Source organism: Glycine soja, chromosome 9 (assembly GCF_004193775.1).
Source record: "Glycine soja cultivar W05 chromosome 9, ASM419377v2, whole genome shotgun sequence".
Taxonomy (NCBI): domain Eukaryota; kingdom Viridiplantae; phylum Streptophyta; class Magnoliopsida; order Fabales; family Fabaceae; genus Glycine; species Glycine soja.
In genome coordinates, this window is record NC_041010.1 from 11,547,838 (window position 1) to 11,566,997 (window position 19,160).

General features: G+C 33.0%; 1 protein-coding gene across 5 annotated transcripts; it reads right to left on the minus strand.

Annotated features, from left to right (window-relative positions):
- Positions 1-4,075: 4,075 nt before the first annotated feature.
- Positions 4,076-18,925, minus strand: LOC114367818 (CTD small phosphatase-like protein 2). 5 transcript variants are annotated; one of them, XR_003657273.1, is made up of 8 exons: positions 18,806-18,920; positions 17,308-17,566; positions 15,880-16,007; positions 14,956-15,055; positions 11,754-12,272; positions 10,035-10,372; positions 5,613-5,668; positions 4,076-4,524 (listed from the first exon to the last, which is right to left on the minus strand). XR_003657273.1 is itself a non-coding variant. In XM_028325024.1 (7 exons), exons 2-7 carry the CDS (start codon positions 17,474-17,476, stop codon positions 5,663-5,665), a joined length of 1,260 nt encoding a protein of 419 aa, XP_028180825.1. In that variant the 5' UTR covers positions 17,477-17,566; positions 18,806-18,920; the 3' UTR covers positions 4,076-5,662. The 5 variants fall into 5 exon arrangements, 3 of the variants coding, with proteins under 3 accessions (XP_028180825.1, XP_028180824.1, XP_028180823.1); XR_003657272.1 differs by having other exon boundaries at positions 4,076-4,645; XM_028325024.1 differs by having other exon boundaries at positions 4,076-5,668.
- Between the last annotated feature and the right edge of the window lie 235 nt (positions 18,926-19,160).

A 19,160-nucleotide genomic window follows, 5' to 3' on the forward strand; every position in this document is an offset into this window, starting at 1 on the left:
AATTTGGAAAGTATAATTTTTTATAGAAAAAAAAAATATATATATATATATATATATATATATAATATAAATTATTTATTTAAGTAACATATTTTAATACATTAATATTTAATATATGTGTGGAGGACGGGATGGAACAAGTACTATAGTACCAGTCCTTATTCCCAACCCTAAGTAGATAATTATCCTTTCTGCTTATGGATATTTGTAGAGTCCAGGTCTATTTTGGTTACTAGGAATGTGTTGAACTGGTTAGAGAATGTTAAACAAGACTATTGTTTTTAACAAGGAAATCTTTGGTACCATTTTTTAGAGAAAGAGGGAGCTTCAAAGAAGGATAAAAGGTTTGGAGAATTTTTTGGAGAGGGTGGATTGTGTTCATTCTTGGAACCTGTATCAGGAGCTCTCTAAGGAATATGAGAGTCCTTTTTCAAGAGGAAATACTTTGGTTCCAGGAGCCTAGGGAGCAATGAATTAAGCTGGGAAGTAAAAACACTAGCTTTTTTTCATGCTCAGACTGTGGTGCAAAGAAAGAGGAGTAAGATTCATGGCTTATTCCTACCTGAAGGGAATTGGTGTACGGATGATGAAATCCTCCAGCAGGAAGTTATTTTCAGAGCTTGTTTGGTGAGACAGAAGAGGTGAGCCCCCTTAGTCCCTCTCCTTCCATGGCTACCCAGCTGCCCAGTTACGAAGGAGGAGGTCTATAAAGCTCTCATGGGAATGAAATCTTATAAAGCGGCTCTCCAACCTAATGGGTTCCAACCAGCTTTTTATAAGATGTTTTGGGACAAGATAGGGGATGATGTTCGCCATTTTGTTAAAGATGTGTTTGAATCAAGTATCTTTGATCTGCAAGCTGCTGAGACTATGATTGTTTAGATTCAGAAGCATGATAACCATGGGTAGTTGAAGAGATGACACTATTAAAGTTCACTGAGCCATATTTATAACTAGAGTCATGAATCTGTACTATATAAAAAGAGTATTTGTGAAGAGTAAAAATTATAGGCAAGTGAGATAACAAATTTGGGTAACTGAAAAAAAAAAAAAAAAAGACTTTCAAGCTTGTCTAACTTTTTCTCAAATTTGATTAGAATACTTATAATCTTATTTGACATAGCAAATACTTATTAAAATATTCTCATGGCCACCAATATCAAATCACGTTAAATTCGTCTTTTATTATTTTTATATACAGTGTTGCTTTGAATATATTCTATCATTTAATTCTCATTATGCATGAAAGGATTTTTTTTCTAACACTAATCTTTTTTTATTTGTAACGATTAAAGATAATACCAAAAATTTATAATAATTCATATACATTGTTGAATCAACTAAGTTAGGCAATCCTTTTACTTTTCCAACATTGATCTATACTATCAAAACTTGCTTAGTATCACATTTTATAATTTGTAGAAGTAATTTTGTTATATGATTTCGAATTTTTAGTATATTATTAATTATTTATTTTAAATTTTAATAAATTTATGTTAATAAATATTTTAATATATTTTTATACACACATGTTCTTGAAAATTATTATTATTAAAGATGTTATGTTAAGTAAGATCTCATTCGTTATGGTGATATCTTATATGTTTTTTTTTTTGTTTTTTTTTAAAAAAAATTAATCATTATTTGTACGAAATGTTAAGTAACTTTATCAATAACTAATTTTTATCAAAAAGTGACATTTGTCCTCATGAAAAAACCTTTTTATATATAGATTTTTAAATTAATTAATTATTGTAAAATTATCGTATACAAAAATATTATAAGCCAATTTATTAGAAATAGTGACAAGGAAATCTCATACATAAACTAAAATACCAATTATAGCTTTTGACAAAGAATATTTACATGGAGTTCTTTTTTTACAAAATTAACATACGTTATTTTTAATTATAACAAACATGTATCAATTACCCAATTTTAAAATTTAGTAGTAACAAATTTTATATTTATATATATATATATATATATATATATATATATATATATATATATATATATAATTATCATTTACTCCTTAATTAGAGGTCTTAAATTCAAATTTGTGATTGCAACAAATATTCCGATAAAAAAATTGTTGTTCATAGTGTCATACCCTACTCAAGTATGATTGTCTCTAATAAAAACATATGTGATGTAAACAAAAGAAATTTTTCTTTAAAAAATCTTAAATTACATATTTATATATTTTAATGTTATTTTTTATTATGCTGTCTCATTCGATAGTGATAATATTATCCTTGGCTTCAAAGTAATTTAAATGTTTATAGTTGATGCAGAAATCTCATTTTGTTTAGCATATATGAATTAAAAAACCACTTATAATATTTTTTTTATAATGAACGGATCTTAGTTAAATTTAAATATATAATAATAAAATGATTTTTTATAATAATAATAATAATTTGAGTCAAAGTATATAATTATATTAATAATTAATTAGAATATTATATTCATAATTGATCACTGTAATTAAGTATTGTATAATCAAATAATCACTTTAATTAAGAATATTCTAGTCATAATTGATTATTGTAATTAAGTATTTCATAGTTAAATGATCACTTTAATTACCATAAATATTTATTTTCGTGAATTAAAAATAAAATAATTTAGTGAAATTTTGAATAAAAAATATGTTTACGTGAAAAAAAATCTTTTTTTATAATTATAATTATAAAAAATCAATTTTCTATGTATTAAAACTGAAAAGTATATCTTGTGAAAAAATTCTGAGATGTATTTGTCTAAAATAAATCTTCCGAGATTTTTTAATTTAAATTTAAACTTACTATAATTTAAATCAACGTATATATGAGTGTTATTAATTAATCAAATTAATTAAGAAACGTGTAATCAATTAAATTTTTTATTAATTAAAAAATATCATGTGAAAAAATATGGAGATATATTTTTCTAAAATAAATTTTATGAAATTTTTGAACTTTAATTTAAACTTACTATAATTTAAATCAACATATATATTACTTTTTTTTTGCATCAAGTAACTTTATTTATTTTCATTTACCATTAGGGTCCATGTTCTCCTGATTGCTTCTCATTTTTATATTACTTTTTTCTTCCAATATGTTTTATTACTTAATAGATATCAATAGTTTATTTGATTGTATTTATGACCCATGACAAAGGATTTATCAAAAAGAAAAAAACCCTCTAAAGAAAGAATTGTTCTCTTCTTTAAATATACCTATGACATTATATTTGTTAACAAAAATAAACGTCAATTTCACCATTAATAAATAAGAAAAAAAAATTGAAAACTTGTGTAATAAGATTAGTAAAAACAAAACTTAGTAAAATTGATAATATGATGGCAGTTAGGTGTTAAAATGTTGTCACTAAGCCGAAATCAGTTTATTACTGCTAATACTTTCTCTATACTTGAGTTATATCCCTTTTTAAGTACTTTTTATCCACTCGTGGGTACTACATAAAAAACTCAAAATGTAACCCAACAGAAACTTCTTAGCATAGGATTTATTAAATCATGTTAGGAATGGCAATAAGCGTTTTCATCGTTCAAATGATAATGAGGTCGTAACTCGTAAGAGTGTAAGACTGACTGAAAATTTTGATATATCAAAACATGCCTTGATAATTCGTGCATACCATAATCAGCTTTTTTCGATTTTTGAGAAAATAATTAAATGACTTAATATATTGGACTGAAACCTTCTCACATTCTAAAACATTTTTTTATAAACACGTTCAACCCGATCAGAATTATCACAAGGTGCATTGATTGAAGTAACATCACCAACTACATGATTCGAATGTGTTTTGCTTTTAATCTTTAACAGCAAAGCAATGCTAAATGATACGAAACATGTTGGTAAGAAATTGTTTTCGGAACATCTGTTTCAATATAATTTGTTCAAATGTTAATTAAAAATCAAAGAAATTTGATAATTAGAAGAAAAGAAAAATCCGCAGGTGATCAGTTATACACAGTAATTCGTGCTACACGAATTCATCCCACTAAGCAATTTCCAAAATTCAAAATATAATAAACCATATCAAGTATGCACAAACTAAATAAATAAACCACATTAATGTAATCTGCGTTATATCACATTAAATGATCAGATTCTAATCCAACTAAAGATGAAAGTTAAGAAAGAAAAAAACAAAAATCAATTCCCTTCTTCCTAGAATTTACATAGCCAAATTTTTGTACTCAAGGAAAAAGGAAGCAGAGAATCATTTGTATTTTCTCAGCACTATCACAGCCAATTGTAAAGACAAAATTTCAAATGGCCAGGGAATGAAGGACGGGGAAATAAAAAGGGACTAACAGTGATTTAAAATTTCAAGTTAGATGTTACAACTTTACACCACCTTGCAATGAAGGTGAAACATGTGTAAAATATTATGACGGGATAATTAACTTTTAACATATGGCTACAGGACTCTTGTGCAATCAAAATTTACATACCTATCAAACAGCCATTAGAGGAATAATCTAATAAAATTTTCTTCACGGACCTGCAGAGAATATGCAAAATCATGAAAGCATATGTAGATAGCAAGAAATAGCAGACAATCATCAAAGCAGTGATAGTCACCTATTTTATACAGGCCAAGTCCATGAACTTAAAATTCAAACCTAAAGGAATTTTGGACAAATAAAAAGAAATATATAAAAATCATATCACAGCCTCTCTTCTAGAACAAACCACATAATCAGAATGTTATCCATATAGCATAAATGTCATACCATATGCACAAACACTCAACTTTCAATCCTTCCATAACATATAGTCGCATTGATTTTAGTTTCATATCCAGTGTAGCAGACCAATGATTTAATGATAATAATATTTTTAGTCCTTTTAAAATAGATTACCTCCAGGTGGGATAAGACTGTTGCTGTTGGATTACCTCAAACAACTCCACTGCACTAAGGTTGATTTATATGTGGATATTCTGGAGGGGTACATTAATATGGCTACTGGCTGCATAAGACATCTAATCTTATTAAAAATATATAGGAAGATTCAGAACTATAGACAACATGAGTTTTCAAAATCCTCCGGTTGCCAGCCAAAGCACTTGGGATATCCTATTCATTTGTAGACCATTGAAACAAACTCATTGTCATATAGCTAACTCGATCTTAACTTATGTCTCTTTCCAATACACCAAACAAATGGCAGTCCCAATCAATGATACTAGTTAATCACCCACGTACCATCATAAAAGATGATAAAAGTAAATTTATTGCTAGTAAAGTATATAGCAGTACAGTCAAATCCATGATGCTGAAGGATGTTTAACTGAATTACAATATTCTCTCTTCACCTGCGGGAACTGCTTTCCTCATTTACAGAAAGTCTTTTATATATGAACCTTAAGAACAGGGGTGTGTGAGTGTCAAGGAAATGGTCTAGTTATCAAGATAAAACATTACAACAGGCCACTTGGGTGCTCATAATTTAGTTGATATATTAAATGATTGCTAGAACCAGAACTCAGTACAGGATAATCTTGAATAAGAAATTTAATAACAACTTAGTTCAAATTTTAAAGAAAAAAGGGAAGGAAAAAAAAAGAAGAGGAAGCTAGTTTATTACCTCAAATGTTGACAACTCAATTGAAATTATTAAGGATGGTGACTTCCCACTCAGACCTGATAGACGGCCAAAATACTTTATGTTTAAATGGTGCTGAACACCGGTCTGTGGATCTATGCCACAATCAGTAGATATATGTTTAAGCACAACCAACATAAATCCCAGTACATACGCTCAAACATTCATATTTTTCAATTGCAGCATGGTTTTCATATCAACATAGAGTCAGGTTGCTCTTTTATTGTACAAATATACAAACAAAAGCTAACAACAAATGTGCAAGTCATCTATTATTTTATCCAAAAAATGTCATCCATAAAACAACAATGATGAAGTGGAGGACAGCAAATATAGCATACACATGATAAAATGACAATTAATTCCTTATCAATGTTAACCTTAGATCCTTAAGTATCTATGTGTAATAGGAAACTTCAGACTATTGTTCACTTCATTATGTGAAAGTTTTGAATTATATGGACTTGGGCCTTGTAAACATCAATAATTTATTTAATTTCTCTTATACCACAAACCCACCATATACTATAATAATAAAATTAACCAATCAGATTTTAGAATACCCAAGGCTTCCCAGTCCGGAAGACCCCGCAATGATGTGAGACATGTGGGAGCCTCATGAACAAGGATACCCTCTTTTAAATCTTAATAAAATGATTGGCATAAACATAACGCAAATTATGGAAAAAATCATGTTAAGTGGTTTATTAGAATGTTTATGCAGAAATGCATTTATGTTGTTCAACTCCCAACAATCTCTCCCCCTCAGCAAAAAAAAAGCCGCAAGCTCCATTGGAGTTCCAACTATTTGAAGTATGAAAATCAAGCCAAATTGGCACTGCAACAGCCCCAAAATATCATCAACCCCTCATTTGGTCAAATACAAACAGTTGAGTACCTCTATTCTTCTCTAATGCTTTGTTTCTGTACAATTCTTGACTACGAAGCAGTATTAATGCCTCTGCAACTGCAGTTAGATTCCCTGGCTCCCTTGTGAATTGCACCATGGCAAGAGGTACAAGATGATAACCATTGCAACCCATTAAATCAGGAAAAAGCTCACAGCACAAACCCCATTTGCACACACAGCAAAAAAGAAACTAATGTCATTCTATTGGGCTTGGAACAACATAAAAGGTATATGATATATGGGCCCTGACTAATTAGGCTAACAAATTGGCCCATTTTCCGTAACCTTGTTCTTGCCCCTAGCTTCTTCTCCCTTCCAATGTTTGCCACTGATATGGGGTTGTGTGACAGCAACCACCTCGTCTCTTGACCCAGCCATTATTGCTGCATCAGCCACCATACACACATATTGGTCTGTTAATTCATGGCAGGACAGCTTGGCCAATGAGCTAGACATTGCCACAGCCATTACACACATTGGCTCATGAACTGAGTTAATATTTTGGGGTAGCAGAACCACTTCCATCTCCACCCTCGTCTTCATCTTCAAAGAAACATTGACCATAGCCCACACATCAATGCTTTGGATATGCGAGACTAACTATTTCTGCCTCTATCTCAGCCACCATACGAGGATCATAAATCAGTATCATTTGCAATTCTGGTGATGGAAGCTGGGTTGCATGTCCCAGCATCATGACCCATCCTCCTCATCGAAGATTGAGCCCAGTGATTCCAGCTGTGGTGGCTTGACCTTATGCATTAGAGCCTGAGCTCCTCCATAGCTGATGACCCCCACCTGCATTGTGGGTCAAATCTGTTTTGGGAGGATCCAATCGGGAGTAGGTTGATTGGAATTCTTGAAACCAAACTTTTCCTATCTGTCACATCTTCCTCCTACATATTCATACTAAAGTTTCTCGCATTCTCGAACACCTCATTTGCTAAATGAAAACTCTTGTTCTTTGTTTCTTTTGCTTCCTCACCATTGATGCTCTCTCTACAACCTTGATTCTGGTTCTTGATCTCTAATATTGTTGCTGGTTTTAATTCGCCATGGTTTGTCTCATCTCCCCCATGAAGGTTCTTGTTTTTCACCCTAGTATCTAATTTTTGCATGTTTCTTGGCTCCCATGGTTCTTGTTCCTCATCCTAAACTCAATTCTGTTAAGCTTAAAAGAGATGGCTTGAGAGAGTGCGAGAGCTGGAAGACAGAGAGCAGAAAGAGCGGGGAAAGAGAGAGAGAGAGAGAGAGAGAGAGAGAGAGAGAGAGAGAGAGAGAGAGGAGAGAACAGGAAGAGAGTGTGAGAGAGAGAAATAGAGAGAACAGGGACAGCAAGAGGGGAGAGAAAGGAGATGACAACTTGATTTGAAAATCTGCTTCACCTAGCTTTAAAAATAAAAAATAAAAAATCTATTGTTTTCCTTTTCCTTTATAAGAAATTAAATTGCTAAACTAAGAGCTCTTTAGAAAATGTGTTTGGCTCAACTTCTCCTTTTAAGAAGAGAAGTTCAAAAAAAGTTGGGCTAAAATACTTTCTAAATCAAATTTGTATCATATATCCTAGGGCATCTCTATAATCCGCTTAATATCTCAACAGCTATGGAAAGTGGATACAGTAATTATATTTCTTTGAATCATAAAGAGTAGGACAATAAACTAAAACTTATTTATCTGAATATATTTCTGTGGATATGTTTAGATAATGAATGGGATTAATTTGACATTCATCTTCAGCTATTTGTTTAAAATGCAACTCAAACCTTAAATGAAATAGGATTGTCATCATAATTATCCTCAAAACTATACTATTCAATTATTCTCAAAACTTGATGTTTCATAATTATGATCATATATTTCTTTGTATTGTTATGTTTTGACCATGGATGATAATTAATTATTGTTTGAAAGACTAATACAATAATAGTATTTAATCTTATCCATAGAATTGTTAACTTGATTGTTATAATTTCAACTCTAAATTTAGCCCCTTGACATATTTGTTGTACTTTCTCATAAAGTTTTTCCTAGTATATGTACTGTTCTTGAACAAACAGTTCACAATTTCTTAGGAATTAGGATATCAAACTAAATTTGTCTCATTTGACAACACATTACTCATTGATCAATGGTCCATAAAATAATACCTGAATCATAATCTTAAAGGAGTATATGACAAGAAAAAGATTAATAAATAATAAAAATACCATGTAAAACTCAACTAAATAACAGGTTCCATTTCTATCAGCACACATGAAAATTGATTGGTCCTTCATATGGAACACAGAAATGAAATATGTAACTTTCAGAACTATATTCCTTAATATGATAAACTTCATGTACACCGCCATGGAATATTCAAACTTTAACTGTACAAAGACTAACAGGAGGAAGAGAAGACAAAGAGATGGTTGCTACAACTACCTTTCGAGAGAAACACAGAACTCCACATTTGTCAACTGAGAGAAGAAAGGGGAACCAATTCTGGACTCAACACTAAGATAACCAATAGTTTATTGTATAGGTTAATTCATCTCAAACTCAAATGGAAAGGAGACTTTAGCATCTAATTAGAGGCCAAATTTTTCTTAATCCTAGAAGAAAGGAGAAGATCTGCTAAATTTGGTCTAATGAGAAACCTTATTCTTTGTTACCATATCTCTTTGCAATGATAGGGCGGACATCATCAGCATCAGCCAAGGTCTCTAGAAAGGGAAGTAATGACATCAGTGCACAATCTAATGGATCATCAAACCAACTCTTTATAGGAATACCATTATTCACTTGCAATCGGAAAACCTGAAATGTATTATTAGAGTGAAAGGATTAAACATCAAAAAATATTCAATGAAGAAAACATTTTCTCAACTCCCCCATCCAGGGCCAGAGTGGCCTTTAAAAGTTTTGAAGTGGGGAAGAGATTGAAAGGAGAGAGAAGGGGATGGAAGAGAGTTATTTCCTCTTGTTTGGATGTTTAAGCAAACAAAGGAGAGAATGAGGGCTACTTTCCTCTTTAAAATAAAGCCTTAACCCCAGCCTAATTTTGAGGGGGAAAGAAGGAACACTTCCCCCTCCCTTCCCCTTATTTAAAAACTTCAAAACAAGGTCAGAGTCAATTTCCCTTCCTTTCCCTCTCTTTAGCTTTCATCCTAACACACAAGGTTAGTAGGATATCATTGACTTAATGTAAGGAATCTCAAGTTTCTCCTGTTATATTGTCTTGGAAAAAGTTAGAGACTAGTGCTCTTCTAGTGCTTGCTGCAGGATTCCCCAAGATAACTGTTATGGAACTTTTAATATACCTAGTTTTATATATGCCTTTTTGGAAAATCTTCTAATATGTATGAAAAGAAAAATATTTTTAATTACCCACAGATTCAAAAGAAAAACATTTGTGGTGAGAATTCAGTACTTGACAGAGATTAAAAACTGCTTAAAAATTGGGAACTAAAAGAGATAAATGAACCAACAACAGAGTGCGACGGATTATGTACCTGAGGTGAATTATCAATTATGGCAACTTTTGCAAGATCAACACCTAATATAGTAAGATCTTTTGTGTAGTTTCCATCTGAAAAAAGGCATGATTCTCGATACATGCGACGAGAAATAAATCTTCCATCAGGATCCAATATATCAAGTAGTTGCTTTGCATATATGCTTTGGCTGGCAGTAAAAATTACTACTTCGAACATCTCTGATACTCTCTCCAAGAATGCGTGGAGATAAGGCCTCTGTTTTACATATACTGTGTACTCTTTCAAATTGAAAAAGACAGTAAAAGTGAAATCCGCATCATCACAGGGTTCCAGTGTAGAATGAACAAGTGTCTCTGCAATAAGAAAACATGACAGATGGCTAAGGTAAATAGGATTTTCAACTGTAAATATTTCAAAAACCAACATTCAGAAAAATGATAAATTTGATTTATATGAATGCAACAATGAAATATCATCCAGTAGAGATGCTTAAAGAAGTCGGTAAAACTAAGTGAATTTCAAATGAATACATTGAATTCACAATCAAATTCAATTGTACTTTAAGGCGACTTATTTGTATCTGCGAGCCAATACTGGGGCACTGGAACACTTCGATATGCTACATTGAGCAATCAAGCTTGCTAGCTTCAAAAAGTTAATTGAAAAGGAACTTCAAGCAATCATCAAGCCTACAGCACTTCAGAATAGAGAAATCCCTTTTTTGTCACACTGTTCTGCCAGGATCACTGTTGTCTGTGACCCTTTTCTGATTCTATCACACAACACCTTTTCGACTTCCTGTCACACTTTTCTGGCCACCACCACTGGCTGTCATTGATTCAAGCTGCCGACCACCAGATTGGAATACTCCCTCAAAGGCCAGCCCAACCCCACTGGTTCCATCCTCATTCAAGCTTGCACATGTCCAGACACACATGATTTCTTCAGCTTGATTTCTGTATGCAATGTCGGTGTTTACCACATGTGAATATGTCTCAACACCTTTCTGGACAATGTGCACAGTGCCACCTTCCCTGTACCCAATTTAGCCCTCCCTTCAACAGTATCAAATATCAAACCTCTTTTTTCTACATTTTTCAGAGCTCTTTGGTCATTTTATCTCTCTCTTGCTATAACCCATGGACTCCAATTCCTCAATCTAGGCCTACAAATTTTTTGTCCAAAATGCTATCTGGACCCAACTTTTTGGTCTCATATTATACAGCCTCGATCTCAGTCCTAGAAGCAGTCTGGCCTCTTCCTGTTTTTGATGCAAATGTGATCTGGCACCAATTTTTTGTCCTAGATATGGTCTAAAACCCCAATCACAGTCATAGACACGGCTAGCCTAGTAGGTGTTTATCCTATATGTCACAATAATTTCAGCTTTGCCATGCCATGGATAGAAAAGTGCTGCATGAATGTCTCTTTTTTAGCTAAAACATTAAATACTCGAAGACAAATCATCCAAAATTTATTCTTAAATCAAAAGTGAAGTGCGACAAATTTTCATGATGTAAGGCCAATCTCTAAGAAAAAATAATATTTAAAAAAACTGAAAAAAGGGTATTATGAATCAAAAGAAAGTTAATCATATAATAAGAAATGGTGAATTGGATGTAAACAGCATTTAAGTTAATGGTGTCCGTTTATGTACAATGCTATATTAAATAAGTATTGATTATTAATATATTATTAATATTGAGTGGATGACATGCTAACTTAGTTTCTTACCATCTAAGTCCAGCACCAGAGTTATTGACTTTCTTCTTGGAGATTGCTTAGGAATTAGGGTTGGCTGCCCATTTACTTCTATTTCTGATAGTTCTGGTAAATTCTTGATAAATGACTGAGGATCAAAGCACTCTGATTTATCCAAGTCACTTTTAACATTAGACTCCTGGTTGCAGGATCTTATCTGACCTATTGCTGAATACAAACTAGCACTTTCTCGAACCATCACGGCTTCTTCATATGATATGATATCAGAAGTACCAACTTTAATATCATCTTCAAGAGCAGGCAGGATCATGTACTGTTCAGATGCAGTAAACATAGATGGCTCAGCAGATCCATAATCAGATAGGCAGTTGGTTTCGCTGATATCATCATCAAAGGAATTTCCCCCAAAGGGTAAGCTTGTAACGATCATGTCAGAAATGTAGAAGTCTGATACATCACATGTTTCATAACCACATATGCTTCTTCCCTCATCAGCTCCCACTCCCGCCATGTTTGTATCACAAATGCTCACTACAATAGAATCAAAGTCATTAGCATATAGATAATGACAATCAAATAGTCATCAAGTAAGATTTATCCAGAACCAAACACAAGGTCAACAATGATGAACCTTCAAGAACATAAAAACGAAAACACAGAAAGAGGAAGAAGATGAAGAATAGACACCATGATTTGAACAACATGTCAACAACCCCGCACAAACAACAAGTCTAGGCCGTAGATCCACCAAAAAGATTCGAAAAGCCTTTGATAAGAATCCAAGTTTAGTTCTAATCCAAGAACCTCCAGGAGACCCACTCACTCTTACAATTAACCCAATGGTCATTCTCAATTCATTCATCTAAAAACTGATTACAAGTGTTTGTAAAAAGGTGTTTATACCCCAGGAAACAAGGTTAAGGCCCTAAACACATATTAGGTCACAAAATAGGGCCCAAGAGGCCCAAAATACAATTATGTCACTAAATTCCTGACAGCCTTTCTTCAACTTGATATTTCCTTTCAAATCCTCATCAATTCTCTTGGTTTTAGCCCTTGTTAAGGTCTTTTCATGGAGCTCTCCAAGTGTTTCACTTGGTACTTGAAACATTTTCAGTGCCCCCTCCTAGACCTCTATCACTAACCATTATGCTATGACTATCATGTATCTCTCATTTATTTATTTTTTGTTACAATGACTACAAGGAGATTTAAACCTATGACCTAAAAACACCCGTAAATCCTATCTTCAATTCTCCCAAAAGAATCATAATTTTGATATGCTGAATTCTAAGCTTTCTAATACCCTGTCATAATTGTATAAGTATGTAATGTAATGTAAGTGAATGTACAGTGTTAGCATATGCATGCAACAGACACTGTTGGCATAGCATTGGGGATAAAAATCCATATGGAATGATTTTATGATTTTAATCATGTGGTATTTTGTGGCTGTAAACCCAGGTAACAGACCGTTGGGATTATGGCTTACTATTTGTTGATGTTGTAAGGGGAATTTGAAATGTCATCCTATTATTGTATATGCATAATTACATACTAAATAACAAAAAAACTGGTAGACAATAAATCAAGAAGACTTGGTTAAATTTATGTATGGTACCAATATGATAGATCATCATAGTAATTTATTCAATGCTGAAAATAGCTACGGATTTGGCCAAAAAAGAAAGATAATTTATTTAATAGTAATGGATCCCAACTATTTATGAGTTTACTGGACCGAAGAGGAATTGTGAAAAACTGGATTTTGTATAACCTGTCAATCTTGAATGATAAAAATCTGTAAGAATATGAAGGCATTTTCTTCCATTTAAATAAATTGCCAAAGCAGCAGTTAGATACAGAAGAATTTCACTTTTATAGAAGTAAGAGTTTGGTCATATGTAGGACGTCAACTCACAAAAGACACATCAACTCCTCTCACCCCTCATGCCTTCACTATATATATACCCAAGGAAAACATACTTAATGACACAAGTAGACAGTTTATCAAGTACAATAGTAAGATCATAAACAAAGCAAGTGGAGTCAAAAACCCAAGGACACTTCTCCAAAGCAAGTGGACACACAGCAGACACTTCTCCAACAACTGGATACGTAGTGGACACCTCTCTAAACACACAACGGACACTTATCTGGACACACATCAGACACATTTGTGGTTTGCCCCTTTTGCACAACAGCATCCACTCAAATTCTCGAGTACATCAATGTCACTGGTTATTTTCCATACGTCATTGCATCGTCAGCGTCTGGTTGTCTTGCTTGGCTGATTTCGCATTTGTGGTCCCTCTGTTTGTTACTTCATGTTGCTTTTCTTTTCGCTAACTTTCCTCTCATCTCGTGTTTCTGATACACCCTTTGTTTGTCTTGATATATATATATATATGTGTGTGTGTGTGTATGTATGTATGTGTCGTGTCCTATGTTTTAGATTTTAGCTGTGTCCCGGTGTCTGTGTCCATGTCTTGTCTTGTGTCCGTGCTTCATAGGGTTTTAGTCTTTTACTACATATGTTTTTAGTGTTTTGTGAGGGACTAAGACCACATCATTTAGATGTAGGAACCAAAAATTAATTCAATTTTTATAGAGACAGAATAAAACAAAAAATGTAATATTTTCAAGAACCAAAAACATATTATTCCTTGCTTTAATTAGTTTTGTTTTTAACCATCTATTTAAATTATACAGCAAAGATTCACTCCTTTTACATTCATCCCTCATCTGATCTGATATGCTTCTTATACATACATACATACTTGTGTGTGTGTGTGTGTGTGTGTGTGTGTGTATATAGAGAGAGAGAGAGAGGCATATATAACAAGAACATGGCTAATTAAAAATGTGAGAACTATAAATTTAGATTATACAACCATACATGGATAGTCAAGATCAAAAGTTAGTTAGTGATTATAAGAGTATTCATTACTCTTATAGTGATCACATAGCAACTTAAAAAAGTTATTTCTTTTAATCTTGACCATTCAAATCTAATAATCTATTTTCATTATTCTCATTTCTCACAAATCATTCTCACAATCAAACTTTTTAGGTTATAATCTTGGTCACCCATGCATGATCAAACAGTCATTGTTTGTCTCTTTCTCCCAATAAGCCACTACTCTCACTAGATATGCCCCCCATACATATAGGAAATATTTCTATACACACTAACAGCACAGAATTGTCATACCTGCATCTTTTTCAGTATAATGTTGTGAATGGACTTCAATAGGTTCAAAAGCAGGAGAAAAAATTGTTTCTAAATTTGCTGTACAGGCGTTAGTTAGTTCCTAGAAAACAGAGAAACAATAGTCAGTTGTGCCATTAATAAATTAAGATCAAGACAATCAGATTCCACCTATAATAAAACACAGGAACTGTTCGTGTGTTAAATTGCATTCATTCTCCTGTTTTTGTGTATGCGGGGAAGAGGGAGGGGAGGACTTCTTAATTACCACTTGATTATATTGCTTTTACGACACTTCCAAACACTAACTGTTAATATACTCTAATAAATAAATAAAAGTAAAGGAAGTTAATCACATCTTATCAAGAACCAGACAACAGAAGTCTATGTGCAGAAAAAATAAAATAATCATAGACAAAGAAAAGCAGGGGGGGGGAGGATAAAAGCATTCCAATTCACAAGCTCCAACACTTGAAAAAAGCATTGAAGAAAATGTTGCATATAAAATTTGGGAAAAATAACATCCTCAGCCCTTTAAGAGTTTTACATCATTCCAGAAAATTGACAAGGCCAACAGAGTGTTCAGTTTTTATTGTTGATTTCACAATTCAAGTTTGCTAAGTTTAGAAATAGAAAAGGTTCATAAACAACTAACTTTATGACAAGATAACTTATGAAAACAATTCAACCCAATAATTTAGCAAGAGGAAGTTATGGAACACTTTTAGAATGACAAGGCCGAGCAAACCGTGGATACATTAATTTTAGGACAATTTTTTATGATGGGTTATATCAAACAATCCACACTCCATTTGTGGCAGTTGTCTTGACCATTGTAGTGATTAACACCGAGTTACTAGTAAATTAAACAAAAAGTAAACTTCCAATGAATAAAGATTGTCTAAAGCCAATAAAATCAAACTCTACCATTTTTCCCAGGACAGAGGAACAAACAGAAAATTGCTGCTCGGATTCAGAGTTTTCTTTATCTAGAAATTCTTTGTTATCAACAGATTGATCACATGCAACATCTTTGGGCTGCGTCCTTGAGGAAACTGCAGAGAAATAGTAAGAACCATCAAATTTGAGGAATTGAAATAATTTGAGCATAAATTTAAACACAAATCCATAAAATAAGGAAGATTGTATGTATACAGAAAGTAATGTCTACTATTACAGCACAGAAATATATTATATCAAGAATAACAGCCAGAACTGGAAACACAATTTTATAGTTCGCCAACTTTACTCAGTCAAAAAGATTAAAAAAACTAGTTCTTTTATACAAAATGAATCTTACCAAAACAACTTTATCTACATTAAAAAACTTTAAGAAAACCCTAATAATGATTTAATAGCTGTACAATAATGATGCCGGCACAACAGCACTTAAGAAAACTCTGATCCAAAGATTCCAATACCTTACAAAAAGAAAAAATTGACGACCATGAGAAACCTAAAGGTTAGTAGGCTACATGTTCAGAACTACTTAAAATGCTTATCAGAAACCAAAGTTTAAAGTTCCATCTCAGATCATAAATCCATAGCCATATCACACAGAACAACTCTTTCTTACCTCCTCATCTGAGAGGCTCAAAAGCCAGTCTCAACTCACATGACCAAGGCAAAGATAGGTAAGCCATTTCATCTAAAGCAAGGACTACCCTTGTAGTACTAAAGTAGCTACATTTTCAGTCTGTTTGTTTTTATCTCTGTCATTACAACAAGGACTTAGATCTTCTCACCTGATTTTTTCACATGACTTTGCCATGTGGTGAGAGATTGACATAACATAGGACAATTTGTGAGACCCTGTGTAGGGGTGTGGCACCCAGTGCAGGACGGCCTAAATGTCTTTCCTTTTTTTCACATGAAATGGTAATTTGGAAAACTAACATGAGGGGATCTACATCCCTTAGGAACACAGATGTTCTTCAATTTATCTTTCCTAGTAGAATGCCAAAAGTCATGTATATCACAGATCACTCCTTTTCTTAAATTAAAAAACAAATGAAGGTAATCATTAGCCAGGTAGATCAGCAAGAATTGTTCTGTAAGAAGCTAGTTTTTGTAAATTATGAACAATACAAAGTCACGAATTGTCCATAATAAAGAAAATCTAAATATCATAAGGTCATGTGATTTTGCAAGTTGTCCATACAAGATTAGAAGGATTCAAATCAGTAACTTATTATATAATATGTTAAAAAAATAGCATAAAGTAAGCTAAAAAAGAGCAAGAAGTGAAGCAAAAAGCACAAATCATTGTTAAAGACACTAACTAGAAAAATAAAAACAAATTTATAAAGATACTTAGACAGAAATCTCAGAGACGGATTGGAAACTGCCACTTACCATCTAGGCAATTTTGAACAGTAGTGTCTATTTCAGCCTTTTGAGTAGAAATCATGATTTTAGAACATGGGCTTTTGGAAATTATTTTTGATTTTGGACACACATGAAGATCCTTTGTTTCTGTTAAACAGCTCACGCTTACTTTGCTCTTCATTTTTAGGGATGGCATTTGATTTGTGCTTACAATAGGTGCAACAATCTTGCTCTGGGCACATCCGTGGGAAACCAATGTCCCTCTAGACAGTCAAAGTAGCAGAGGCTGTTGCACAAAAAGAGACAGAAATCCAAATTACCAATTATATATAATAGAAGTAAAAATATACATTAAGGATTTTAAACAAAGAAAAAAAAATACAATTACACAAGTAGCAAGCAACAAATTTTGAATCAGAAATAGGAAACATGCAATTGGGAAACTAAAAGCCCAAGTCTTCTTTTCTTGTTATATGAAAGAAAACAATATCATCAAGAAAAGAGTGATTACAAAGTAATAGATAAGTATAACAAATTATAAAATACTATATGTACAAAAATATTAGCAGTTTCCTTGCCTATTAATTACATCAAATTACTCAAACACTGGAGACTACCAAAACATAGAATGCACATAAAAGTAAAACCCTTTGCCAAAAAATGATTTCACCAAGCAAAGAAGTCTAAAGGAAAAACACAGCCGCCGTATAGAATAGCATCTTCAAACACAACTTGGTTAAAGGATGCAAAGTCAGAACCATAACATTATCAAGGTAAAAAAAAAAAGAAATCTTGGCAAAATTAAATTCAAGTTTGAAATAATTGGTTTTCTAATAAAGTAATTTCCCTTGAGTCAGTCATATATACAAAGTCCAAATTGTTTTCCCATCCTCTGATTAGGTCCTAAGTCCTAACCAAATTACTCACACCACAAAAACCTAATTTAATAAAAAAAAATAAGAAAAACAAAACAGCATCTCTAGCTGAGTTTTCAAACCAGATTAGTAAATCACTTTTACATAACAAAAAAAAACACACACACACACACACTTTGACCACTTTCTAATGTTCGACACTTTCTAAGGATAATAGTCATCAACAAGACAAACAGAATTTACACGTTCAACACAATTCACATACTCCAATACGCGAAAACACTGAAAAGCCAAAACCCAAAACCCCATGTCGCAAAACGCACACGAAACTCATGAACTGACGGGCCAAATCGGAACTCAACCCCGAAAATCGTAACAACAAAAACAAAGCAAATCGCAATTGCCACACGCGAAGTCGCAAAAACCGAACCAGAAAACGTTCTCAAAACCACAAATTAAACAAAAACAAAAAAAAAAGAAGAAAAAACGTAACAATGAAGTCCAACTTTCGGTTACGCACCAGCATAACTAACATCCAAACAAACAGTTCCCGAAAATTAAAGAAGAATAAAAACAAAAAAAGAAGCTGAAAATTTTTTAAAAATGTTAGAAAGTTGAGAGTGAAATTGGAAAGAGGGGATTTTTGTTACCTGTGGTGGGAACTGAACCAAAGAAACCAGCCCTTAGTTTTTCTCTCTAGAAATGTTCCATTTGGGCCAGACTGAGAGAAAGAAAGGAGAGAGAGAGAGAGAGAGAGAAAATGGGCAGTGTGAAACCTGCTAGTAGTAATATTATTATGTGTGTTGTTGGAGGATGGTTCTGACGGCTGGGATGGGATCTGTGCCTTCAACCGCTAGGAAAGTGCCACGTGGTGCGTGGAACCAGCTCAGTGTGACGCGTTGACACGTGCTGTTTCGCGGAAAGAGAGGAACTTTTGGAGGGCGTGGTGATATGCTCCCACGCGCTGGATGGGATGCGCGTGGCGCACGCGACTGTTTGGTCCTT